The 26,459-nt window shown below is 46.3% G+C and overlaps 1 protein-coding gene across 1 annotated transcript; it reads right to left on the reverse strand.

Moving 5' to 3' along the window:
* Positions 1 to 10,565: 10,565 nt before the first annotated feature.
* FZD8 (frizzled class receptor 8) lies at positions 10,566 to 16,773 on the reverse strand. Its single transcript, XM_074946228.1, has one exon. It carries the CDS (start codon positions 16,015 to 16,017, stop codon positions 14,008 to 14,010), a length of 2,010 nt encoding a protein of 669 aa, XP_074802329.1. The 5' UTR covers positions 16,018 to 16,773; the 3' UTR covers positions 10,566 to 14,007.
* Between the last annotated feature and the right edge of the window lie 9,686 nt (positions 16,774 to 26,459).

The following is a 26,459-nucleotide window of genomic DNA, read 5'->3' on the forward strand; positions in this document are numbered from 1 at the left end:
GGAGTGCAGTAAAGGAACTTTTGGTTGTAGAACTCAGGAACATGAGGCAGAAGGCTCTGACCCACCCACTCTGGGGTGGGTGTCCTCCTCACAGTTTTATGTTTATGAATCCTGCTTGCGGCATTTTCCCTAACTAATGTCAGGTGACTTCCCTCCTTTCATTAAAAGTTTCTTTGCTACACTCAGACGCTGTGCTTGAGAGTGGGGAAATACAGGGGTAGCAGGTTTGAGTAATTTGTGGTGGTGCCCAGAAGGGATCCAAGTCCCACCACCCCCCACCGACGGCTCTGGGAGGGAGTTTGGGTGTGGGGTCCAGGGTCGGGCTCTGGGAGGGAGCTGGGGTGCAGGATCTGGGCTGGGGAAGGCAGTTGGGGTGTGGGAGACGGGCTCTGGGAGGGAGTTTGGGTGTGGGGTCTGGGCTGGGGTGGGAGTGCAGGAGAGGACAAGAGGTGCCGTGCTTACCTTTGGTGGCTCCCAGAAGCGACCCGCACCTCCCCCTGGCAGCAGCTCCTAGATGGGGGCCCGGAGGGGTCTCCACGCAGCACTGCTCACAGGCACTGCCCCCACAGCTCCCATTGGCCACAGCTCAGGGTGAGGGCAGTGCACTGAGACATGGCCCCCCCAGGGGCCACAGGGATATGCCGGCTGCTTCTGGAAGCGGAGCAGGTGGGCAGGAAGCCGCCTTAGCCCCATTGCGCTGCCAGTGGCGGGGGCCCTGGGCCCTTTTAAATTGCCTGGGTGTGGCAGGTGGGAGCTCCAGGGGAGGCGCACAGGGGCAGCAGGTGGGGCTGGGGATGAGACCTGGATCCGAACTTTGGTGGAGCTGGGCCCCTGTGCTTTCATATTGGTGGAGCACGGGCACCATGGGCCCATACATCTTGCTGTCCCTGGGGAAGTACTGCCTCTCAGAGGCACCTGGGATGGTGTGTAATTTTCCCAGATTGCTGGGTGGAGGTTCGAGCTGATTTTGTGCTGTTTGGTTAAAAAGGAACCCCTAGATATTGAACCTGGCCCTGGTAGCTGCTGGCTCCCCCTGGCAGAATGATGAACCTGCTGTAACCTAAATCATTTTAAAAACAGTTTCAGTGAACAGGGTGGAAATGTGGAAAGGTCATAAATTGTTCATTAAAAACTCCAAGCCCATCGATGATTTTAGGTGTTTATACTACTCACAGCCGCAGTCATGTAAATGGATGGCTGGAAGTTCATTAGACGTGGTGATTGAGGGGGTACAAATTATGACAGAAGCAAGAGACAGCAACGTAAAGCAATTTGAAAGGAGAAACAAAAGTATTCAACTATATTAGGGAGAGGAAGGGAACAGAATATCTTCTATTGAGTTTTAGGATCCCTGACTATTACGGTCAGGTACTGAGAGAGTCCAAGTCCACTGAGTCTAGAGAGGGTAGAAATGTTGCTGTCTGGAGGTCAGATAATTACCTTCTGACAGAAAATTAAACTAGACCCTGCTGTGACAAATATTGTAGGAACTTAGTTTAGAACGAGAACAGTGAAATAGCTAGATCTACTGCTACTCTTGCCTTTGTGACTTATTTCAGTGTCCCCCTTTATGTTGGAAAGAACCTACCACTGACCAAACGCTAAGCTTTCTGACTCTCCTTCAAATCCCTTCTTAACCATGCTCCTTTAGTAAAGAAGGGATTTGAAGGAGAGTCAGAAAAAGATGGCTCCAAAACTTTTTAAAGATGGCGCCAAAACTAGAATACAAGATATGGTCCTCAAGCTTTGGGGAAGTTTGGATTTTGCACTTAGACAATGCAAGAGATCCAGATCACAAAGGAATTACCTCACCAGCAACAAGTTGATATTGTAGTATTACTTCATGGTGTAGAATAGTAGCTGCGTTTGTTGCTCATCGGTCGGTCCCAGATGCTATAGAATATGGGAAGCTTAGTGCTGACTGAAGATTGTATGGTGACAAATAGATTTATTTTTTCCCTCAAGAAGCTCGATATCTCCCCTTTTATCCTAACGTTGGCTGAAGCATGTCTGATTACCTTCCCACCCCAATCTAATAGAAAATTGCTACCCTCTATTCTTTTATGATTGATCATAGGCTGGTGAATGTGTAATCACCCATAGTAGCAGTTGTCCTCTATGCTCTCCAGCTTCAGAGCAGAAAGTTATTAAAATTTGAGTTAACAGATGTGTAGAGTTCCTTAATGTTACATAGCAAACTATTAAAATTGTCTCCCTGTGTGTGATTATTGCAATGATTATCTGATCAGAGAAAGGGGATATTAAATTATACATTTATAGGTGAGAGGTTTTTCGCAGGAGTGGTGGGTGAAATTCTGTGGCCTGCGTTGTGCAGGAGGTCAGACTAGATGATCATAACGGTCCCTTCTGACCTAAATATCTATGAATCTATTAAAATTTTTATCAATAGATTAGTTATTTGGTCCATATGTTGTTTTAGGATAATTTAACCATGAAAGAAAATTTAACTATAAATTATATAGTGTATAATTTAACCATCAAAATATAGTGTATAAAATAAAAATAAAAACGGGAGGGGAATTATGGGAGGCTACCTCCTGCTAAGCAATAAAGAAGTAGTTTTACAATGTAATCTCATGTTTAATTGAATTGCTAACAATGTTCTGAAGCAACTGTTCCAAATCATAACAAACTCTTCTTGACCTACAAATAGTGAATTAGTACAGACACTAATTTCATTGAATCACCCACATTGCCCTACTGTATAGTCTTGTCATTGTAATATTGTCCTTCCTCGTCACTTCTCCGCTTTTTGTCCAAGATCCTCACTGATTGAGGAATGTTTAGGTTCCCCTCCCCGCCCCTTGACCCAAATCAAAACTCAAACTTATTCCCAAGGAAATCCTTCTACCGAGAGGGTATATATAGCTGCCTAATTAGAAGTGCATAGATATTTGGATAACCACCTTCACAAAATATTATGACTAACAATCAGTCACACTGTTACATGTAAAAATACTTTAAGCCAAAGAGGTTCTCAATCAAGCGACTGCTTTTCCTTTGTTTGCCAAACAACAGAATAAAATAAATAATAATAATTAAATTTAAAAAAGATACTAAAGGCTCTGTATTACCAACAGCACGCAGTAAGGATTTCCCCACAGACACTGAAGTCCACTGGTAAATTACTCCTGAAAAACTCCACAGATAAAAAAAACCTGCATCAGGAGCTTCATTTTTTCTCCTCTTTGCTGCTCTCCACACCTTGAGAATATCAGGGGACAGCAGACAAGTTTCCTGTAGCTCAGGGATGGAGACCTTAACCCAGCTATCAGAGCCACACTAGGAAGCTCTCACTACTGAAAACCTGGCCTCAAATCAAGATGGTGGTGAATGTCACTGCCTCCTGACCCCCCCCCCCCCCCGCCACTTCCTACATGCTCAGGAAGGGAATGTATAACTGGAAGGGGGAGTGGACTTATCCCCACATCTGGCTTTCCCATTGTATTCTTCAGTCCTCGAGATTCTAAGCACATCAGGCAAGAGACTGTTTATTTTCTGTCTTGTACAGTGCTGAACTTTCATTGGTATTAAAATAATAATAGTGGAGAAAGGCAGGAGGGTCTGACCAAGCAAAAGGAGCTTCTGCAGTGGCTCCTATTACTGTCTTCCCCAACCCAGCACTGAAGGTGGTAATACTCCTCCTCTTTACAGAGCACTGTAAGCTGAAGCAGGAAGTAAACACTGCCAGACTCATTCAAGAGGATGTTCTAGGGAGTAGCCTTCCTGCCCCTGCAATTTTAGACACCGCTTCTCCTCACCTCTGCCAACGTCAGCATAGCACTGTTTCTGAGGCCTCTGACAGACTATTCCCTTACTGGCTCCAGTATCCTCCTCCCATCTTAATGCTCTATACCTGCCCCATCCTACACTTCATCTGTAGTCAACTGAAATCCCTACGGACAGAGAGGGAAAGCCAGGTGGACAATGCTGTATTGTGGAATGAATCCAGAGCTTTTCTGGCCAAAGCATTTTGCTGCAACACAAAGGTGGACACTCCATACTTTAGCTTACCAGCCAAGATCCTAGAGTTTGACCCCATGTTAGTTACCTGTTTCAGTAAGTCTGACGGGACTATGAGGGACCCTTACAAAGGTCTTGCATCCTAAATATTATGACTGACCCTCAAAATGAATATGAAGTTCCAAAGATAACCTGGAAATAGGGAGAGATCTTGGCTCCCCCAGATATGATCTTCCTAATAGTCAAGAAAAGACTGTCACAGATTGGTGGTCAACCTGGTGTTCTTGAACAAGTGGGGGAGTATTCTACCACTTCAAGATGGACAGAATCCATATCTTCAAATGTTCGGTGACCACAGAGATAAGGGCCATATAAATATTTAGATAGAGAAACCCTCCTTCCAAGCAACTGAACAAATTCCTTACAACTGGAAACCATATTTCATGATGCCTGGTCAATAATATTGGCTCAGGTTTCATTAAGAGGGACAAAAGCAATAATCACCTTCCTCTTATTTGGTTAGTTCCTCTGCCTTTGATGCTTCTCCAATATTTTGAATCTAGTAGGAGCCTTGTTCAGATTTAGGAGTTTACATCTGATTCCCTACCAGCACAATGTTCTGATCAGAAGTCAAGAAGAGAACAGTGTACAAGAAGACATCTAAGGAGTAACTTTCCTCCTACAACATGTGGGATTCTTGAAAGACTATGGCCAAATTCTTTCTGGAACCAACACATAGGATAGAGTTCCTATTTACAATAGCATACACTTCAGCTCAATTAAGTCTCCCTCAATGGCCTTTGGGAAATTAGGATGGCACTCACTGGGAGACCTACTTCCCTTAGGTTGCTTGGAAAATCCCAGGCTGAGGTCCTAGATATTGTATTTATGCAAAATTTGACTTTCCAGAGCTGAAGCAATAGACTTTTCCATAATACAGAATTATGTGTGTGAAATATTTCCATTAGAGAGAGGCCACTCCCAGAAAGTTTGGTTATAATGCTTTTCTCCAGAGGTCCCCCTGCTCAGAATTCTCTGCTTCATGTTGATCTCCAGCTAGTGCACATAATGAAAGTAGTGAGCGTACGCAGCTCCTCCCAAACCAGGTTTCTCTCTTTCATGAGTATTTGACAGGTTCATGTTAATACTTTATTTAAGCCTATTTGCTGCTCTCTAGAGGAACTGAAGGAGCCTGCAATGTTTAAAAAGATATTTTATATACTTTGTGAGTTTTACAGATAAGCCTTTTATGGTCTAAGTATGTAAAAATGTTATGCAGCTACTTCTGTAGTTTTTACTAGAGTTCAAAACTAGGGCATTACATTGATGGACTATGACACTTGCAATGGTGAAAGGTGTAAGGTACTCAGCTGGCAGCTCACTTGCCTTTGGGGTTGCATGTTCCTGTAGGGAAGAACAACTAATGTAATATTCTTCCTTCCCCCCCCCCCCAGCACTTAATTCTGAGATATTCAAGTAAGATATCCCAATTCTCTACTTTGTGATAACATAGGTCTGAAATAATAGTTACATATTTCTTTAGTAAACTATTTTTTCCAAGCAGAATTGAAGTTTAGGTGCAAAAATATGATAAAACTATGACCTTCTTTGCTATTTAAATAGAGTGAAATTCACCCCTCACAGAGGGCCAGCACAAATCCTGTGCACCACTCAAGCATTCAAGGGGGGACTTAGATGTGCACAGACTTTGTACTGGCCCTCTGCACCCACGTGAATTTCATTCATGGTGAGCAAAATGTCTCAGGTGATGCCCACTTAGCTGGTGAAAGGGTGTAACTCTGGAACCAGGAGATTCTGAAACTGTTGGAGTTCAGCAGTTTGGATAAAGAGAAAATGGAAGAGGAAGAAAGTGTAGCTCCAGCAGCAGGGAGAGAGAGATGGGAAGCAGGGAAAAATATGGGGAAAAACTGTCCGGGAAGTGAGGAAAGGAAAGAGATGGAACACAGGAGGCCAAGAGAATGAGAGAAATTGGCAGGAAATAGGACAAGTATTGAAGTCAGTTGGAGAAGGTGAAGGACCTCGTGGTTATCACTCCTCTGAGCACTGAGTAGGGAGCAAGCTGCCTGAGCTTGTCTATCTAAATATAGGAATATGTTAGTCTCCAATAAATAAATTCTTCTCCTCACAGCTCTGATCCGGAGCATTACTTTTCTCATGTGCATAGTTCCACTGTCTACAAGTCACTTATATACTTAAGTGTTTGTAGGGCCGGGGGCTTAAGAAGTGGTTACTTCTGGAGAAGACTTTCTCCCATGACCTTCAGCCCACAGGGGAGTTATACTGGCAAGTAGAAATCCTTTAATTACCACTATCCATGCAAGTGGTATAGGACAAAGTGTGTCAGGTTTACAGTGTAATTATGAGAAATGTTTCCTATGGCCCTGATATAGGCAGATGCTTAAGCATTTTGCTAAGTCCCACTGAAGTCTAAGATGATAATGGCATAAAGAATAAACGTATAATGTTTGCAGACGATACCAATCTGGGAGGGATTACAAGTGATTTGGAGGACAGGATTAGAATTCAAAATGATCTTGACAAACTGGAGAAATGGTCTGAAATAAACAGAATGAAATCCAATAAGGACAAATGCAAAGTACTACCCTTAGAGAGGAATAATCAATTGTTCAAATACAAAATGGGAAATGACTGCTTCAGAAAGAATACTGTAGAAAGGGATTGGGGGGGGGGGTATAGTGGATCAAACTAAATATGAATCAATGTAATATGGTTGCAAAAAACTAAACAAACCCAGCTAAAACAAAAAGAACATCATTCTGGAATGTAGCAGGAGTGTTGTAAACAAGATGTAAAAAGTAATTCTTCCACTCTACTCGTCACTGATAAGGCCTCAACTGGAGTATTGTCTTCAGTTCTGGGCACCACACTTTGGGGAAGATATGCACAGCCCAGAGAAGAGCAACAAAAGCGATTAAAGGTCTAGAAAATGTGACCTTTGAGGAAATATTGAAAAAGTAGGGTTTCATCTGGACAAGAGAAGACAGAGGGGACATAACAGTTTTCAAATACATAAAAAGTTGTTACAAAGAGGAGGGTGATAAATTGTTCTCATTTAACCACTGGAGGACAGGACAAGAAGTAAAGGGCTTAAATTACAGTTAGGGAAATTTAGGTTAGATGTTAGGAAAAACTTCCTGTCAGGGTAGTTAAGCACTGGAACAAAATTACCTAGGGAGGTTGTGGAATCTCTGTCATTGTCTAACCTGTTCTTAAAAACCTCCAAGCACCTGTCAGGAATGGGCTACATAATACTTAGTCCTGCCGGTGCAGTGGACTGGACTAGATTATCTGTTGAGGTCCCTGCCAGTCCTACATTTCTATGATTGTACATGCAGGCTTTGATGAATTGGATCATAAATCTGCAACTGGTAGTCTTGCAGTTAGGCAAAAAGAGGATGAAGTTCACTCTTTGGGCCAGCTGAGGGCACTCCTAGCTGCTCATTAACACGCAGCAGTAAGACAAAAGCCAGAGCCTATGTTCCTGCCATTCACATATACACACACCACAGGCCAAAGGAAACTTGTTCTGGACACTGATTTTCATCAGACACTAGTTTATTTGTAAGGATTTTTCATTTGAGAGTTGTTCATAAGGATTTACCAGCTGTTTGGGGAAAGGAAGAATCAGTTGCTCTGCCAATCAGTTTTTATTTCAGATTAACATTACTCAGGCAGTGCACCTTAATGTGAGCCTGATTAAATAAACATATTAATGATAACCAGTCACTGGAGAGCCTCAACACACTTTGAATTTGGACTATTTAGGCTAAAGTTTCCAGCCTCTCTCATTTCTTCTTTTCCCCTTTGTTCTGTACTACCTTGTGAACCTATTTTCCTCCTTCCTCTCTCATGCCTGAACCCAGAGAAACACATTCAATATTCTGTTTTGTGTCTCTTTTAATTACTCTCTTCAAATCACTCCAGATCTCGGAATGAATTATGTATGCATCTCTGACCTATGCCCCGAAGGTTGTAAAATTTAAAGATAGCAGTTTGATTGCTAGCAGAGGCTGTCCGATCCACTGGTAGACTTGGTGTCATAGCTGAGAAAGTGTGGATGCATTTAGGGCTACTGAAGGCAGAAGATCTAAAATCAAGTGTAAGGAAAAGATGACCACTTAAAGCACAGGACACAGAGTCAGGAAACATGGGTCCTATTCCTAGACCTGCAACAATGTCAATGTAGGGTAATCTCTTCCCTGTGTTTGCTTCCCATGGGGACTTTTGTGAGAATTAATTCATTAGTGCATGTAAAGTGTTTCGAGACCATAGATTAAAGTCCTTGAGCAGTGGTTCCCAAACTTGTTCCACCGCTTGTGTGGGGAAAGCCCTTGGGGGGCCGGGCTGGTTTCTTTACCTGCCGCGTCCACAGGTTCGGCTGATCGCGGCTCCCAGGGGCTGCGGTTCGCCGCTTCAGGCCAATGGGAGCTGCTGGAAGCGGTGCAGGCAGAGGTCCCTCGGCCAAACCTGTGGACGCGGCAGGTAAACAAACCAGCCCGGCCCCCCAGGGCCTTTCCCTGTGCAAGTGGTAGAACAAGTTTGGGAACCACTGTCCTATAGGAATGAAGATATTATTATCCCAGCCTTCAGACAATTCAGTGTTGGATCTGAGATAGTAAGTAGTCTCTAAGGCAGTTTGTCAAGCCTAAATCACATTAAATATAACTCCACATTTTAAATACCAGACACTATGATAGTGTGAGAAATGTCTATGATGCACTGCACGGTTCCTGCTTCAAGGCAACTGCACTCAGCTATATGAGTTCAATACACTACAGTGATAGGCACTCTCATAAAACCCTAGATAGACAGAGCTGTCTGGTAATTTAAACATATTGAAAATGGACCCATCTTGTAAGAATTGTCCTCTATCCTCCTCCCACTATGCTCAGGAGGAATCTGTTTCCTTAGCAAATAACCTCTACTATGAGCCTGGACTTTCTCCTCCTGGCCTGAAGCAGCCTTCACTCCACAGCGTTTTGGCTTTCCTTGAGGTCCTACATCTCTGACTTTTTATTTACTCCACATTGGGCAGAGCATACACCAGTCTTTAGGCTCCTTGTACTGCATTTGTTAATTTATCAGAAAGACCCTAGCAGAGGCATTCCTATCAGCTCTTGCATTTTATGTACTGTTTGGGAAGAAAAATATCGCAGGCTTGAGATACACATCCTGTTTCTGTTCTGGAGCTTTTACAAATTAAATTGACAGACTGTGCATGAGCCTCAGAAGGGGGCAGTGGTAGCCTGACCCCACCGAAATCAATAGGAGTTTTGGTACAGCCTTCACTGAGGCCTGGATTACCACCTTTAGAATCCTGCTCTAACTCAGACACGGACATTCCCTCTGAGCTTCGGCACTTGACTTTGCCCTTCAGCGCTAAGTTCCCTTCCCCATGTAAAGATGAACACAGTATTGCTTACCTCTCTCCATAGGGTGTTGGTAAAGTTTGTCAAGCACATTCAAAGAACTCTGGAGTTAGAAAGTACCAGGATATTTTGCTTTCTAAAGTATTACACAGGAGGATTCCACAACAGACACACACACTCTATCCTCAACACCTCTTTTCAAGCATCTCTGGCTTTTGTTGTGACTATTTAAATAAGGGCGTGGTGGAGGGGGGGTGGTTATGGCATGGGCCAAGGTAAGTTTCCCAGAATGCCTGGCTCTTAAACCCTCATACTTTTTCAATATAGTTATACAGAAAACCCTCCTGCTGACCCAAATTCCAGTCTCACTAACTCATTATAATCATCTGTGGCAGCTGTTGGCACTGTTCATGTCAGGGAAAACTTCAAGCAGGGGCCAGAAGACTAACATATAGCTCCAAGGGAACCAACCCTATGGTGAGTTGTTATTCATTAGCATGCTCTAGTACACCTGTGAAGTTCTGCCTCCTTAAAAAGCTACAGCACTGCATTAGCATTATGGATAACAACCCACATTTTCCTTTTGAAAGACCATAAGAGAAAGAAAGTTTAAGAGCTACATTGGCCCATAGATGGGGGGAGGGAGGGGGAAATAAAGTAAGCACAGTTCTTCCCATTTACCCAACTCAGCTTGGATACTAAGCTATAAGATCCTCCTATTAACTCCCTGGGAGTTCACCGAGACATCCAACTTTTCAAATGTTGTCACATAATCAGTTATGTAGAAAGCTGTATAATTCACAGTCTTTGCATCAGCTCTCAGTTTAAACATATATATCCTGACCACTACTTACCATATTAATTGTTTCCTTGTGTAACCAATGTATCTATTATAATGTGGCCAGTAGGTGGCACTGTAGTATAAATTACTGATCAATGTTTTTAGTCCATTTTTAAGAAATATGCATTACATGCGTTTCTACTGTGATTATTTTTTAGTAACTGTCTTGTAACTTTAGGTATATGGTAGATTGTCATCGCACATTAAACTGTTCTGTAATAATTTACAGTACCCCATTGCTTAGTTTGATCTGGAAACCGAGTCAGATTTTGAACACTGATGAATTGTGGTGGAATGACTTGTCATTGTCGAGTTGAGAAACAATGCAGTATGGTTTGTTTCAGATTTCTCTTTTCTTGTATTTCTAGTACCTTCCTCTTGTTCTTCTAAAGCCCTTATTGCATATAAATTCTCCAGCCCAAACATGAGTTTTGATTTTCTAGCTTCAGACACACTTCATTGGCATTGCACCATTGTTCAGCTCTGACCCTTTTTCCCACTGCTAAAAGCAAAGCCAACTGCTAACTAGCTTTGAGTCAGCTATTATGACTATGAGGTGAACCTCCATCTCTAATAATACTGACAATTTTGAAACTACTTAATGGTTATAACGAAGTGAAATAAATGGTACCTGTGCTGAAGAGGCAGGACGACGACTCAGGATTGTACTAGTTGGCAGGATATTTCTCAAACAATTAAGTAGCTGGTAAGCTACTACGAACTCTTCATGGCTTTTTAAACTTTGTGCGCATAATCAAAGGAGGTTCCCTCAACTGGTGCTTAGGCAGGTCAAGCCACAGAGCCACGTTACAGCTTTTTGCTAAAAGTGCTTTTATGGCAGTACTTGGGTGTCCTGCTACAGCAACCACATGCAGACGTAACGCAACAAACTCTTGTAAAAATACTTCAGAATAAGTTTCTTCAAACTTTGATTCTAGAGTTGACTGTAGGTAGAGGAGCCCACATTTTATCTGGCAATAGATACTAAAATTATGACTTTATTAAGCATTCCTTAGTAGGAGGAAACTCCCTCCATAACCACATGGAGGTTTTTTTCCTAAGTGCTAGGTAACACCCCATTCATTTTATATGTGGTGCACATGGTGTAGGAAGTATGTTTTTAAAACCACAATCTGACTCACCTAAAGTAAAAGGCACATCTGTAACAGTCTTGTTCAGCTTGTTATTGAAATAAAATATTATTCTAATACAGGCTTTGCTACAATGCTGCATAAATAGGACTAGCTAGAAGTCTTAAAGTGAGGTGTATTCCTTGTAAATATGAGCCACTTAAGTATTGTTTGTACACAGAGGTAACAGGGCCAGCCCTTTTGTGCACCCCCCTTCCCCTTTATGATTCAAGTAACACTATAAAACTGCAAAAAGAAAAGGAAGTACTTGTGGCACCTTAGAGACTAACAAATTTATTTGAGCATAAGCTTTCGTGAGCTACAGCTCACTTAAAGCTTATGCTCAAATAAATTTGTTAGTCTATATTCTCAAAAAAGAAAAGGAGTACTTGTGGCACCTTAGAGACCAACACAGCTGCTACTCTGAAACTATAAAACTGGAAGTTCCTGTTTAGTAATGGGAACTCCTGAAGGGGACACCAAAATCAAGTCAAAACTCACTGGGACAAAGTTTTTCCCACCAATGATGATTGATGCCTATGTCATTAGTAGGGCAGCTGCCCATCTCTTATCTTGATTGACAGGCTAATAAGGGACCTGGGGCTATCTTTTCATTGCTAACACACAACCTCACCAATTGCTTTTAAGTTATTACTAATCTCTCAGAAAATAAGCAGAATGAATAAAAATATCTTTTTGGAGCAAAGAACTGTCTACTGCAGCTTTTACTTCTCATGGTCTACAGAATCCTAGTTCTGAAAACATACCAGAATTTAGTCATTAATTTCCCAGCAATAAAGGATTTTTTTTTTAAAAGAAAAACTTTTAGTTTATAATTTGCTTCAATTAGGAGTAAAAAAAGAGAAGGGAGTTTTGTAGTGCAATTGTCCTGCAAAGGAAAATGCTTTAAATTGGGTAGATTATGTGAGCAGACCACCTGTAGGGCATTCATGCCTTTTTTCTATACTGCTCCATCCCATGCCTTGCTGCCTGCAGACTGGCTAACAATGCAGGGAAAAAGCTGTTTAAAAGGCTGTTCTCCCTTTTCCTTCTGCTGTTCACTAACTGTTACAAGTCTTCCTCTTTTTATTTTAAAAAAAGCCCCACATCTCTGTAATTGAAGAACTTTAAGGCTCCATGGTGGCCAATTCTGCAACAAGAGGAACCCAGCAGCAGGGAAAGAAACTTCAGACTATACATCATGTTTGGAGAAGAGAAAAGATCAAAGTTTTTCCATACTCAAAAGAGACCAAGTTCCCTACAGATTAACCCTATTCATTTAGCTCCTCTTAAAGGAATGATGTTCTGAGCCACTGAGCAGACAGGTAAAAAGTTCAACAATTGCTAAAGCATTCTTCTGTTAATTCAACAGCCTTCTGCTCAAATAAATTAGCTTAGTCTTGACAGAAGAACAATACCTTTTCTTTTGAAATAGAACCATATTTGACATACAAAAAGTTAAGTATGAAAGGTTAAGATGTTAACCTGTTAGTTTAATCTGTTAAGGAAAGACTAATCTAACAATTCTTAACTCACTGTTCTACTGTAAAACATGATCTATGGATTTGAAACATTAACCTTTACACGTTAGCAGTATGCAGCCCCTCTAAAGGCAGGTGCTTACAAAAAGACAGACAATAGCTATGAAAGGTAGTGTGAGTGTTCACATTCCTAAAATAACATCCATTTTACAGGATACATAACAAGGCATGTGGGAGATTACTGCCTCCTACAACTTTAGTTTACATACAGTGTGATGGCTTACAAAGCATAGAGCAGCAAAGAATTATTGTAAGGCACCTCAGGTTTTAGGACATTCAACAAGTCAGTCTAAAAATTCGTTTTTCTTTAAAAAAAAACCCTCACATTTTAACTTAGATAAGTAACTGCATTAAGGATTGCATTGTTAATATAGCTTATAGTGACATCTTTCAGTGACAGAGTTTACTAACAACATCTGGAATAAGCAGGGTAGGAGGAGGGGGAAGCTTGGAAAAATCATTTATCAAAAGTCATTTTATTGACAAAATAGAATACTCAAATATTTGCTCTTACAGGAGGAGCCTCTAAACTTTTTACAAAAAAAATTTACAGACTGTATAGCTTTGGATATATACATATCTTACATATTTGTACAAAGTAACAAATAATTATATAAATACATTGTTTACTGCAAAACCCGTATTTATTTTGGGTGTATAATTAAGACATGATTTGTGTGTGTGTTTAAGGCATTTGCCTGGTCATTAAGAATACCCAAAACCTGCAGTCCCATCAGGCCATCAACCTCCTCCGTTGGACTGGGTGTGGGGAGGACCCCTGCTGAAGGAAGATCTACTGCAAGTCCAGAGAGAGAATCCGAAGCTGCTTCTTGTCCTGCTCGCTGCAGAAACTGCTGAGCCTCCTCCACCCTTTTCTGTCAGCACAACAATAAGCTGACGCCTTGAAGTACATGCTCCCTGCATATGAATGGAGACGGGGAGGGAGGGGGCTGGTGCTTGGGGCCTCTGCCGGCTGAATTGTTCTGCACAAGCCGTGGCTAATGGGGACCATTAGGGGGTTCATCAATGGCACCAAACAGTGAGGGAGCATTTCATACAGGCCAGCGCCCCCCGCTCCCTACCAAGGGCCTCTCCAGCTCTCACACTTGAGACAAGGGCATCTGCTTGGGGTAGGACAGCGAACTGGCGGTGCCCGATCTCCACGTTAAGCCAGTGCTGACATCGCTGTACATGGAGCCGCCGCCGCCGCCGCCTCCTCCTCCCCCCAGTCCCCCCGCCGCCGTCGCGGCAGCTACCTGCCCCGCACCCCCTGCCGCCGTGGGCCCGGCGCCTGCGGCTCCCTTGCTCGCCCAGCAGCAACGGGTGCAGAGGGCCCTCCAGGACTCCAGGGTCTTCCCGGACCAGACCCAGAAGCCGGAGGTGATGCCCACCACCAGGCACATGAAGTACTTGAGCATGAAGACGGCGTAGTCGGGGCGGCGGGCCTGGTCGGGCTGCTGGTCGCGGAGGCAGGGGCAGTTGTGCGTGGCCTCCCAGCGGGGCCGGTTGTGCTGCTCGTAGAAGAGGCAGGCCACCACGCTGGCTGCCGGCACGGTGTAGAGCACGGTGAAGAGCCCCAGGCGGATCATCAGCTTCTCCAGCTTGTGCGTCTTGGTGGGGCCGCCCTGCTGCTTGATCACGCTGCGGATGCGGAAGAGCGAGACGAAGCCGGCCAGCAGGAACATGGAGCCGATGGCCAGGTAGATGAGCAGCGGCGCCAGCACGAAGCCCCGCAGGTTCTCCAGGCTCTGGTTGCCCACGTAGCAGATGCCGGCCACGGGGTCGCCGTCCACGGAGCTGAGGGCCAGCACGGCGATGGACTTGACGCTGGGCAGCAGCCAGGCGGCCAGGTGGAAGTACTGCGCGTAGCCGGCGATGGCCTCGTTGCCCCACTTCATGCCGGCGGCCAGGAACCAGGTGAGGGAGAGGATGACCCACCAGATGGAGCTGGCCATGCCGAAGAAGTACACCAGCAGGAAGACCACGGTGCACAGCGCCGGGCCCGTGCTCTCGTAGCGCACGTGCTCGGCCCCCGCCAGCTCCGGCTGCAGCTCCGCCGCGCCCCCTGCCGCGCCCCGCCCGCCCGCAGCCCCCGCCGCGGCGCTCCCGCCGGCCCCCGCCGCTCCGGCCCCGGCTCCGCCGGCTCCTGCCCCGCCGCTGCACGCCACCTTCTCGTGCCCGGCCACCAGGCGCACCAGGTAGCCAAGCGAGACGAAGAGGTAGCAGGCGGCCAGGAAGATGATGGGCCGCTCCGGGTACTTGAACCGCTCCATGTCGATGAGGAAGGTGGAGACGGTGGCGAAGGTGGAGAGGAAGCAGAGCACGGACCACAGGCCGATCCAGAAGGCGGTGAAGGCGCGCTCGTCCGGGCTGAAGTAGGGGTTGTGGCAGGGCAGCGCGCAGTTGGCGATCTGCCCCGTCTTCACCCGGTTGTAGAGCGGGTGGCGCTCGCTGGACACCGACACCATGGGCGCCCGGCACTGGCAGCCCGGCTCGCAAGGGGGAGGCGGCCGGGGCTTGCGGGGGAGCTCGGCCGGGGGCGCAGCGGCCGCGGGGGGCCTTGCCGCGCCCCCCGCCTTCCCACCGCGGTGCGGGGGCTTGGCCGGGGGCGGCGCGGCGGTGGTGAGGTCGGTGCGGTTGTAGTCCATGCACAGCGTGTCCGGGTTGCCTTGCTCCGGCAGGCGGTCGCAGCGCATCCTGTCGGGCCAGGCGAAGCCGTACTGGCGCATGAGCGGGGCGCAGCCGGCCTTGGCCCGCTCGCAGACGCTGCGGCAGGGCGGCAGCGGCTTCTTATAGTCCTCCAGGCAGATGGGGGTGTACATGCTGCAGAGGAAGAAGCGCAGGTCGGCCGAGCACTGGATCTCCACCAGCGGCCAGAACTGGTGCACCTCCAGCCCCGCCTCGTCCTGCGTGTCGTGGTTGAACTGGTTGGGCATGTAGGTGTAGTTGTAGCCGATGCCTTTGCACAGGGGCACGGTGATCTCCTGGCACGACAGCTCCTTGGCCGAGGCGGCGGCGGCGGCAGCGGAGGAGGCGGCGGCGCTGGAGCGCTGCAGCAGGGAGAAGGCAGCGAGCAGCGAGGTGATTTCCAGCAGGTAACTCCGCTCCATGCTCGGGGAGAGGAGGCGGTCGCCCGGCAGCTCCGAGTCCGCTCTGCCCCCTAGTAGCGGAAGGCGCCGGGGGCACCGCAAAGGCCCGGAGGAATAGCCTCCCCCGGGGAGAGCAAGCGCCCCGCCGCCGGGGTGTATCGCCCTGCCGGCAGCCCCGCGTCCAGTCTCTGCCCGCCGCAGGCAGGGCGAACCCCCGGGCTCGCTGCTGCAGGTGCCAGGGAACGCACTGCCACCCTCCGCAGGGCTCGCCTGGCCGGGAAGGAAACAGCCCCGGGGACGCCTCTTCTCGCCTGTCCGGGGCAGCGGGGAGCCCCGCGCACAGCCCCCGTCAGTGCCTCCTGCAGCGCTCCGGGTCCAGGGACCGGCGCGTAGAGCCCGCGGGGGGCGTGCGCGCTCAGTCCGCTCGGGGGAGGCTTCGCGGCCGCTGTCTCGTCTCCTGTCGGCTCGGGGGCTGCATCCGCTGCTCCAGCGGCCGCGGCGCTCCCGCCCGGGCGCCGCAACTTTCGCCTTCACTCCCTGCGGTGCCCAGCCAAGATGGCTGAGGGCTCCCTGAGCCACGGACCTGGCCCCCAGCAGCCGGCCCGAACCAGCGGGGGAGGGGTCCCCGGTGCCCCTGCAGCCGCGCGAGCTTCCCCGAGCCCGCAGCAGCACGGTCCGGCCGCAGGCGCTGTAATCCCCCCGCGCCGCTGCGGAGCCACCTGGCTCTCGGCAGCCACAGCGCCCTTTGCACAACTTCTCGCTCTCGGGCCCCGGCAGCGCCAGGCCGGGCACCGCGCTCTCATGAATATTTATACCGAGCGCTGCCGGGCCCCGCCCCTCGCGCCCCAGCCACCTATCACGCGGGCTCCGGGCGGGGAGCAGGGAAGCCGGCCCGCAACCTCCGTTAAGGTGGAACGGACTCAGCGCCCTGCCCTCCGCACCTTGTTTGCGAAATCCGCTGTGCTCGTTCTCCCTCAGGATTTTCTAGGAGCGATGTCTGTTCCTTTAAGGTGCGGTTTATTAGTTGTAAATGTTTCCTGGCAGACAAGTAGTGATGAGAATTGCTTAAACAAGGAAGAGGAGACTCCCTTCTAGTTTGGGGGCATTTCTTTTCCTTTTCGTGGTATGGTTTCAGAGACCTCTGGCTACTGCTTTGCCTAGGAGTAAGAATAAGTTTTCATCTGTGTTTTAAAATCCTCTACTTATCAAAGCGTCAGGGTTCCTGAGAATGCATTCCCAGTGAGCGTCGATCTTCAGTGCTTTCTGCAAACAATGTAAAACATTGCAAGTATTCGTTTCTCTATCTGTATTAGAATATACTACAAAATATTAAGGCCAAATCCCAACCAGAGGGGAGGTTGGACCTGCAGACAATCCTGGGAATAGCCTCCACTGGCTGAAGTGGGAATACTGGTGGCAGAAAACCGTGCTCGGGTAGATGTAGCCTCCTGGTCTTACATATTTTGTTGAGGTTTTTAAAATCAGCGCTTCTCTAAAGCCACTGTACTTTTTAGGCTGCCATATACAATACATCTGTCCAAAAAAAAAAAAGGGGGGGGGGTAAGCTATTAGTGATGTCAGCTACCACCAAGAATATGTAGTAGATAAAGCATAAAACAAAATTTTAGTCTGAGAGATATAAAAAAAGTCAAAAATGCACGCAGAGCAATTCATTAAGCTGATATTTATATGGAATTTGAGTTATCCCAGTGAAACTGACAGCTGGTTAAATTTTGTGTGTCATTTTAGAGAGGCTGTGCTTCCTCACCAAGAGCTGCTTAAAATAGCTACTGTTTACACTTGGTGGCAGGATCATATCGCCCTGCAATGGAAGTTTCAGTAGGAGCTTGGATTCTACGCAGTGGAACATAGATAAGTTCAAGTTTACCTCAGTCTCTTGCCCGGAGAGAGGGCAAGTTTACAGTGTTGTTGAGAATTGTTTTGCAACAGCACAGATAAGGATTAAGGGCAGCTGATGGAGCGCAGCTCCATATGCTGCATATGATGTAGTTATTCCTTAGACTGTCAGAGCCAATTCTGAATGAATACAATGTAGGCCTTGGGGACCCACCTCTAAATCCCGACATAGTCTTTCAGTCATTACTGGTACCTGGGGGTCAAAGAGCATCAGTAGTTTATATAAATGCCTATGTTTGTGCCCCCAAATTGTTACCTCTTTAGGGGCCAGATCTTTGTATCAACTGTAAAGTAGAAGTCTCTGCTGAGTTCAGTGATTGGGGGGGGAGGGGGGAGAGAAGATAGTGACATTAAGAAGAATTTCTGCTTAATAAGTGATGGCACAGTGTCACTCTTAATGTTTAAAGTTTAAAGTCTATTCATCTGACTGCTTGCCATGGTGGTTGGCGGTTTCTTGTAAAGTCTCCTTCTGCTGGATTAGTGATAAAGCTGGTCTTAATCAGACCAGCTGGTGTTTTTTGGGGGGTTTGGGCGCATTGACAGAAACTTTTCAGAACATTGTTGATAATATAGGGTCATCTTCTTCCTCAGTTTTTACTCAGAGCAGTTGACCTGGGGGGTGGGCGGGGGAGAGAAGAATATAGCCTGCCATGGATTTGTCACTGGACTGCTACCCACCTTCTAAATAATTGTTCCAAGTCTCATTTCAGGAAGGATCTGCCCACGAGACAAAGCGTAGTTACTTGGATGAACCTAAAATGATGTCTAGTTGAGTGCAAGAATCCCGAAAGTGAGGGAGATTTAATGGCTCAGTGAAACACCTGGAAATATCCTTTCGAAAGGGGGAAAATAAAAAATAGACTGAAAATTAATCCAAAAACTACAGCATCTCCCTCCGAAAGGCAGATATGTAAAATAAACGTGGTTTAAATAGTCGATTGGACAAATCTCTCCAACAGGTACTCAGCAGGGAACAATATCTAGGCAGGGGGGTGAGGGTTTTATTAGTTAGTTCTATCTCCTGTTCCTCTTTTGATTCCAATAGTTTCAGGGGTTCTGAACTAATCGCTCGCTTTCAAGTTGCACTTCTAGGATGTAGGTAAAACGAGATTGCAGTGGGGATTTCGGCTTCTTTATCTGCCACTTGTTAGTGCTTCAATTAACCCTTCCCCCTCACTTTCCAAACCACCTTAAACGAGAGAGGCTAGGGAGGCGGCGGGGAGGCCGGCAGCCTGGCAGGTTCATTTACGCTTGTTAGGACATCCCAGGGGGTTGTCTTACTCCTAGAATGGAGTGTTTATTTTTTAATTGATGTGCTGTTTCATTTAGCGCTTGTATGGAGCTCACGCTGGGGCTGTAATTACTGTAATCGCAGGAACAAGCGTTTCAGTGAGCCAGGAGGGTGGCAATGCAGTGGGATTTATTTTTGGTAGTGGCAAATTTTGTGACTTGTCAGGTTTCGAACCAGAAAAATCTAGTGTTAGGAAATTAAGTTGTTGGGGGAAAGAATGTAAATCTTCATCAGAAGCTGGCGGTCAAGCTATTAAATGAGAATTTGTAGGAAATTAAACACGTGGCACAAAACCAGAGCGAGCAGTTGTTATGCTGCTTCTGCTCACAGGCTCCTCTCCCTTCCTTTTTGATTTAAATGAATACATAGATTATCTAGTTGGAAGGAAATGGGTAGTAATGAGGCAATAAACAAGTTTCCTATGTAATCATTTCGGTAACTTGCCAAACACTCAAATTCTCCTTCCCTCGCCCTCCACCCAAGGGAAACCCGATAATTACAAGCAAAACATCGCAGATCCGCATTTAAATACTATGCTTTACCATTTTGTGTTATAGCGATTTCAGGTCACAAAACTCCTCTTAGAGGAGTTTTCCTGTTTAGTTTTGAGTTTGACAAAACGTCTGCTAAAGGGTCTGAAATCTCCCCTTTCAGAAATATTGATAATTTAAGCACAATCGTATGGGCCCAGTAATGTTGAAAATACAGGGAAAAGGAACTCTGAGAACTTTCCACCTTTGATAACTTCGTCCCTTAATCATTTGGAAAACCTCTTCCAGGTCCTGGATCTGGATCTGATGATAATATTAGGTGTTGCTGCTTTGGTGCCTACTTCAAAAAGTACCTCAATTAAAACTTTCTACAGGGTGTAAAAATGAGGAAACCCAGTCCGAATCTGTAAATTACCACTCTAACAGGAACACTACTGGTTGTTATAAAGTACCTTTTTACACCCTGCTTAGACACTGCACTGCCGAGACAACAGATGTGAAGTGACTGTTTCCAAAAGCAACAGATGCTGTAAAGTTTACATTGCTGTATTTCAGCCTGGAAACTCAGGAGATGTGTTGAATGCTACAGTTTAGAATTACTCTGTTAGAAATGCAGGGGGAGAGGGGTGGGAAATCACGGAGTTTCCCAGTACTAGGTGTGGCTTAAGTTTTACTGTCACTCAGTTATGTTTCCTGCTTTTTTATATTTTATGAAAAGAGATGTAACCCCACTACAAAGAATCAGAAGCCATTCAATAACAGAATTCCATATTGAAGTTTTCTAAGCAAAAGCAGCATAAACTTAGTCATAGAATAAGCTTGTAGCATGTTATAAATTCAGAACTTGATCATTCCTTTGGCTTATTAATGAAAGGTGTCTAAAGCCCCTGAAGTCTGTTTTGACAATCCCAGTTACTATCTCCCTGTAAAAAAATAAAGAAATAGAGTAAATGAGGATACTTGTGCAGTCAGCTGAAGAAAGGTTTGGATTGATTCAAAGCAATGGAAATAGGCTCAATCTGCATTTCTTGTGTACCTAATCCTTCCCCTAAAGACAATGGACATTTTGAGGTATACAAGGAATGCAGGATCAGGTTTTAACTGTGTGTGTGTTTTCCTCAGGAAAAAAAAGCAGCTGCTTTCTGAAAAATTACGCTTCACTATAGTAAGGTAAATAACTTAGAGCAATTTCAGAACAGATGTCCAGTCATCAAATCATGCACAAGTATAAAGCCAGCAGATGAAGGCAAGGAACAGTTACAGATAGTATAATCTTTTGCAACAGTATTGATTAGCAAGTAGATGCCCATGCCCCAACTGTCACAGGTATTCCGTTACTTTAGGAAAGCAAATTCTTGATAGTTTGATGTGCCCAAGGATTTGAATAATTCTCAAGGGATTGTCTAATATTACCTCTAAAATGTCCATAAAGTAACTTATTAGACATAACCTTGTGCCCTGAATGTTACCGGATAGCAACCAAATAACCAAAGATACAGGCGTTTTAATATCACATCCTAGTAATTGTTTCCTGAATATTCTTTGAAGGGAAAAAATCTCAACAGCCTCAACTGAAATAATCTGATCTTTAAAAGTGTATTTTGACTAATTCTCTTTATTAGCTGAGACACTTCCACGATATCCAGGAGGGCAGCAAGATGGTCTTTTAAATTCCTGTTTAATGTGCTGTACTATACTTTAGTATGACATTTTCTACATTAGTGAGATCAGTTAATTGAAATGCATTTACAGCCACACACTCGCTTTGATAGGGAGGCCACAATCAATTTAGGATAGTTATCCCAAAATTTATAGGAATAAAGCCTCCACTGAAATTCATAGACTAAGTTCAGAAGAGACCCTTATGATCATCTAGATTCTAGAGAGTGACCTCTTGCATAATAGTGGCCATAGAATTACATCCCATGATTCCTGCATCAAATCACTTACAGCTGAGCTAGAGACTCTTTTTGAAAAATATCCAGGTTTGATTAGAAGACTTCAAGTGATGGGTAATCTACCACTTCTGTAGGTAAACTGTTCAATACTTTTTAAAGTATTCATCTTATTTCCAATCAACTTGTTTAGACTCAAGTTCCAGCTATTGGATCTTTTCATTTGTTCAGTCACTGTGTGCTGGCCTGGGTGCTGTCAACTCTGACAGCTTGCTCAGCCAGTGCACAAGGTAGTTAGCTAGCTGAAGGCCTCCCTCACTCTTCCCCCATAGGAGATCTCCCCATTTCCCCTACAGTGCCCCTCAGCTCCTGCTCTGCAGCTCCTCAAGCAATAATCTAGCTGTGGATTGCCAGTCCCTGCCCCCTTCATGACCTCTTCCAGTATTGTCATCTTCCTGTTGATTAGTACCTCAGTCTGAGGATGAGAAAACGTGTCCTGTGGGGGATACTCTTGGGGGAGGGAGGGCAGAAAGGGAGAGATTGCAGTCTGTTAGTGACTACTGCTTGCTGGCTGAGAAACAGCAAAGCAGGAACATGGGTCAGAAAGGATTACTTGACAATGACCCTGCAAGGTCAGGCGATATACCACGTTGTGGTGGTGGAGGAGAGTGGTTGCCAAAGAGTGCACTCTGTTGGCAGACTAACGAGTTTTGCCAGTTGAAGCTGTCCTCTGACAGTTGGCAGATGTCCCACTTGGATTGTGCAAACTTTACACTGTTTTAGGATGGGTAGCGTGGGCTACTCAAGACTCAACTGGTAAAATCAATCAATTGCTATACGTTGTCAAGGGCTTGGGTCTGTTAATAGCAAATACTTATCTTGCTGGTCTTCTCAGTTCCTTTGGGCCTCGCTTACAGGGGAATATCCTTAACATTTACTAATTGCACAGCTCTACTGGTGGGGGTACTAATGTAGGCAGGCCACTGGCAATAGTTGCCATTAATTATGATGATTTGACCTGCTTTGGGCAGGATTAGTTGACATGGTGGCTAAAATGACAACATCTGCTGTACACTATAATTCATATCTGCTACCAGTGCAGAAGAGTCTAGTGCAGACACAACCTTGAGGGGCTAGTTGACAGTTTATACAAATGAAGTGTAATGCTCTAATAGGCTGCAAATGTTAACCCGCCACCCCACACTGGAACCCATACTAGGTATCATTGAAAAGTTACAACCCATAGTCAAGGGAGACGCCAACCTGAAAGACATCTTTCCTGAACTCCCTCTTCTGGCCTTCAAACAACCTCCCTAGCTCCCCAAACTCAGAGTCAGAAGCAAGGTCCCCATAGACCAGGGTGGGCAAACTACGGCCTGTGGGCCATGTTTGGCCTGTCAGGCCTTTTAATCCAGCCCTTGAGCTTCTGCCAGGAAGTGGGGTCAGAGGCTTCCCAGCTGGAGCACCAGAGCAGGGCGAGCCGGGTCAGGGGCTTACCGTGCAGCTCCCTGAAGCAGCAGCATGTCTCCACTCCAGCTCCTACACGTAGGGGCAGCCAGGGGGCTCTCCGCCTGCTGCCCCTGCCCCAAGTGCTACCCCCCGCAGCTCCCATTGGCTGGGAACCACAGCCAATAGGAGCTGCAGGGGTGGTGCCTGCTAGACAGGGCAGCACACAGAGCCCCCTAGCTGCATCTCCACATAGGAGCTGGAGAAGGGACATGCCGCTGCTTCCAGGAGATACTTGAGGTAAATGCTGCCTAGAGCCTGCACCCCTCCCTCCCCCCATTGCCCCAACCCCAGCCCTGATCCCCTTCCCACCCTCTAAACCGCTTGGTCCCAGCCCAGAGTACACTCTTCAGCTCCACCCCAGAGCCCACACCCTCAACCAGAGCCCTCACCCCAACGTCCAATTTTGTGAGCATTCATGGCCCGCCATACAATTTTATACCCAGCTGTGGCCCTCAGGCTAGAAAGTTTGCCCACCCCTGCCATAGGCCATTAGACACCAACCCAAAGCGGCACCAGGCACTACCAGAACAACAGATGCAAAACCTGAAGACATATCTCCATTTCTGTGATGACAAACACCCCCTGCAACACACTTTTCAAGTTCCCTGGGCCCTACACAGGTCTATCACAACATGTGCTGTAGCTCAGGGGGTTTCAATCTTATTCTTTCTGAGGTCCCATCCTCCCCCCAACATGCTATATGGAGCAAGGCAAAGACTCACCAGTGCGGCACCTCCTGCTGGTCATCTTGGGAATTAACTCTTCCCCAGCTTTGGAGCATCTTCTGCTGGCCAGTCTCTTGCCTGCTACTAGCCCTGTGTCCCTCCTGGACCCCAGTGCCCTTTACCTTGGGGGTTCTGCCCCAACAGTGCCCCCTCATTCTGGGTCTCCTTTCCCAGGGAAACCCCCAATCCTCTAAACCCACCTTGCCTTAGTAGCTACTGCCAGTCATCATCTAGCCCCCACTCACTGGGGCAAACTACAGTATAATGGTCACTCATCATTAGCAAGGGGTTAGGACCTGCTGCCTTTGCCTCTTCCCAGGCTGTGTCTCTACAGCCCCAGTACCTCTGTAGGCCTTCACCAAGGCTTGTAACCTGGGGTTTTACCAGGCTGGAGTTCCCCAGCTCCCTTACCCTATTCCCCATCACTGCTCCAGTTCACGTACTTTCCTCTCAGGCAGCTAGCCCTTCTCCCTCTAGAGCTGGAGAGAGACTCCCTCAGCTCCTGGCCCACAGTCCTCTTATCAGGGCCAGCTGGACCCTAATTGAGCTGGCCACAGCTATGGCTGTTTCCCCAATCAGGCTAGGTTGGCTGCTTTTAACCCCTGTTCTCCAGGAGTGGGGCAGTTGCCCCTCTACACTAGAAAAACTCCACAGCCCACCTGTGCCATGATTACTTTTCTGCAATAAAAGCCAAGGCCAGCATTATGGGGTAGCAAGCAGGTCAATTGCCTAGGGTCCCATATCACTGGGGCCCCATGAAGCTAATTTGTTCAGGCTTTAGCTTCAGTCCCGGTTGGTGGGGCCCCGGGTTTCAGCCTTGCATGGTGGGGCTTCAGCTTTCTGCCCCAAGCCCTAGTGAGTCTAATACTAGCCCTGCTTGATAGCCCCCCTAAAACCTGCTCGTGGCCCCCTGGGGGCCCTGATTCCTGGTTGAGAATTGCTGGTGTAGCTCATCCAGTGCACTACATGCCTGGGTGACTCGCTGAGGTGAGTCAGGGACTGGAGGTGGCACTCCCTCCCTGAGCCCCACCAGCCCAAGTGGCTTTGCACCCTGGGTGGCTGCCTCGTTTGCCCTGGTTATAGCCCTGAATGAGACAATTGCTGTGCTATTGAATGAACTCATACAGGAAAATGATAAGAGACACACACCATCACCTATGGGTGAACACTCTGTCACAAAGGGATCATTCTATATGTGCCCTCTCAGGGTATGTCTTCACTACCAACATTAAAGTGCTGCCGCGGCGGTTTAGTCGCTGCACCAGTGCTGGAAAAGAGCTCTCCCAGCGCTGTAAAAAACCCACCCCCACGAGGGGAGTAGCTCCCAGTGCTGGGAGTGCGGCTCCCAGTGCTGGTGTACCGTCTACGCTGCCACTGTACAGCACTGAAGCTTGCATTGCTCAGGGGTGTGTTTTTTCACGCCCCTGAGCGAGAAAGTGTCAGTGCTGTAAAGTGGCAGTGTAGACAAGGCCTCCGTCCTCATCCTCAAGGGAAAGCTGCACGACACTTTTAAGCGACAAGCCTGAGAGCTTAAATTCATAACTTTGCTAGATACTAAAAATCATGGACTGAATAGACACAGTGGATTTATGGGTTATTAAAACAAGCTATAACCCACAAATTCTTCCTCCCCCAGCCTTTTCTCTCCCCCTGGCCCCCATTTCCCCCTATGACTGGAGAGGTGTTAACTGGCCACTTCACCTTTGAATGGCCCCTTGAAATGTGCTAACTACTTATGCTAAATAATCTGTTCCACACTGTATTTAGCTGTGACACCCTGAGTACCTTTCCCAGACCTGAAGAAGAGCTCTGTGTAAGCTCCTCTCTCTCACCAATAGAAGCTGGTCTAATAAAAGAGATTACCTCACCCACCTTATCTTGAGAACATTAACTGACCAACAAGCATTTAACAGGAGGAAACATGCCATTAACATGAACAAAAAGAAAGGTGATGCTTCACATCATTTATCCAATTGACTTGATAATGTGAAATAGAGCAATATTTAGAAAGCAAATTAGTTCAGCTAGCTGCATCAGGAGAAACTTGTAATAGTGTTAGAACCTTGAGGAATACAAAATTGTTTTAAATTGTGGTACTATGTTTAGTGGGTTTTTTTTCCTGAAGCACATTGAGCTGTTAGTGAGCCTGTATCATTTAAAGCAATGGGTTTTACTCCTGTTAAGTGTTTGATGTGCATGCATTTTAACTTGTTTATTGTTCCTAATTGCTGCTTAGATACAGGATGCACAATGGCAATAATTTGTTAATACAGAATGATAAAAATCACATTTAAAGAAAATCCTTACCCAAGTTTCTAATTACACCTCTTATCGTTCATCCAGCTTATTTACTCTTTGTATTCCACTTATCTTGGAAAAAGAAACATGATCTCTGAGGACCTGATCCTACCACTATGCTTAAACTGAGTAGAACCATAAGTAGTCTTACTGCTTTAATTGGGATAATTTGTGGAGTAAGGAGCTACTAAACATGAGCAGGATTGCTGATCTGGACACTAATTGTTCTCAGCCTTTGGCTCTCTAGCTCTAGCACAATGGTGGTGCCAACACTGTGGGGGAATGTTTAAAACTTTTTATTAACCCTTAAAATACAGTTTCTCTTATCAAACTTTGC

The sequence above is a fragment of the Natator depressus genome, chromosome 2 (assembly GCF_965152275.1).
Source record: "Natator depressus isolate rNatDep1 chromosome 2, rNatDep2.hap1, whole genome shotgun sequence".
Taxonomy (NCBI): domain Eukaryota; kingdom Metazoa; phylum Chordata; order Testudines; family Cheloniidae; genus Natator; species Natator depressus.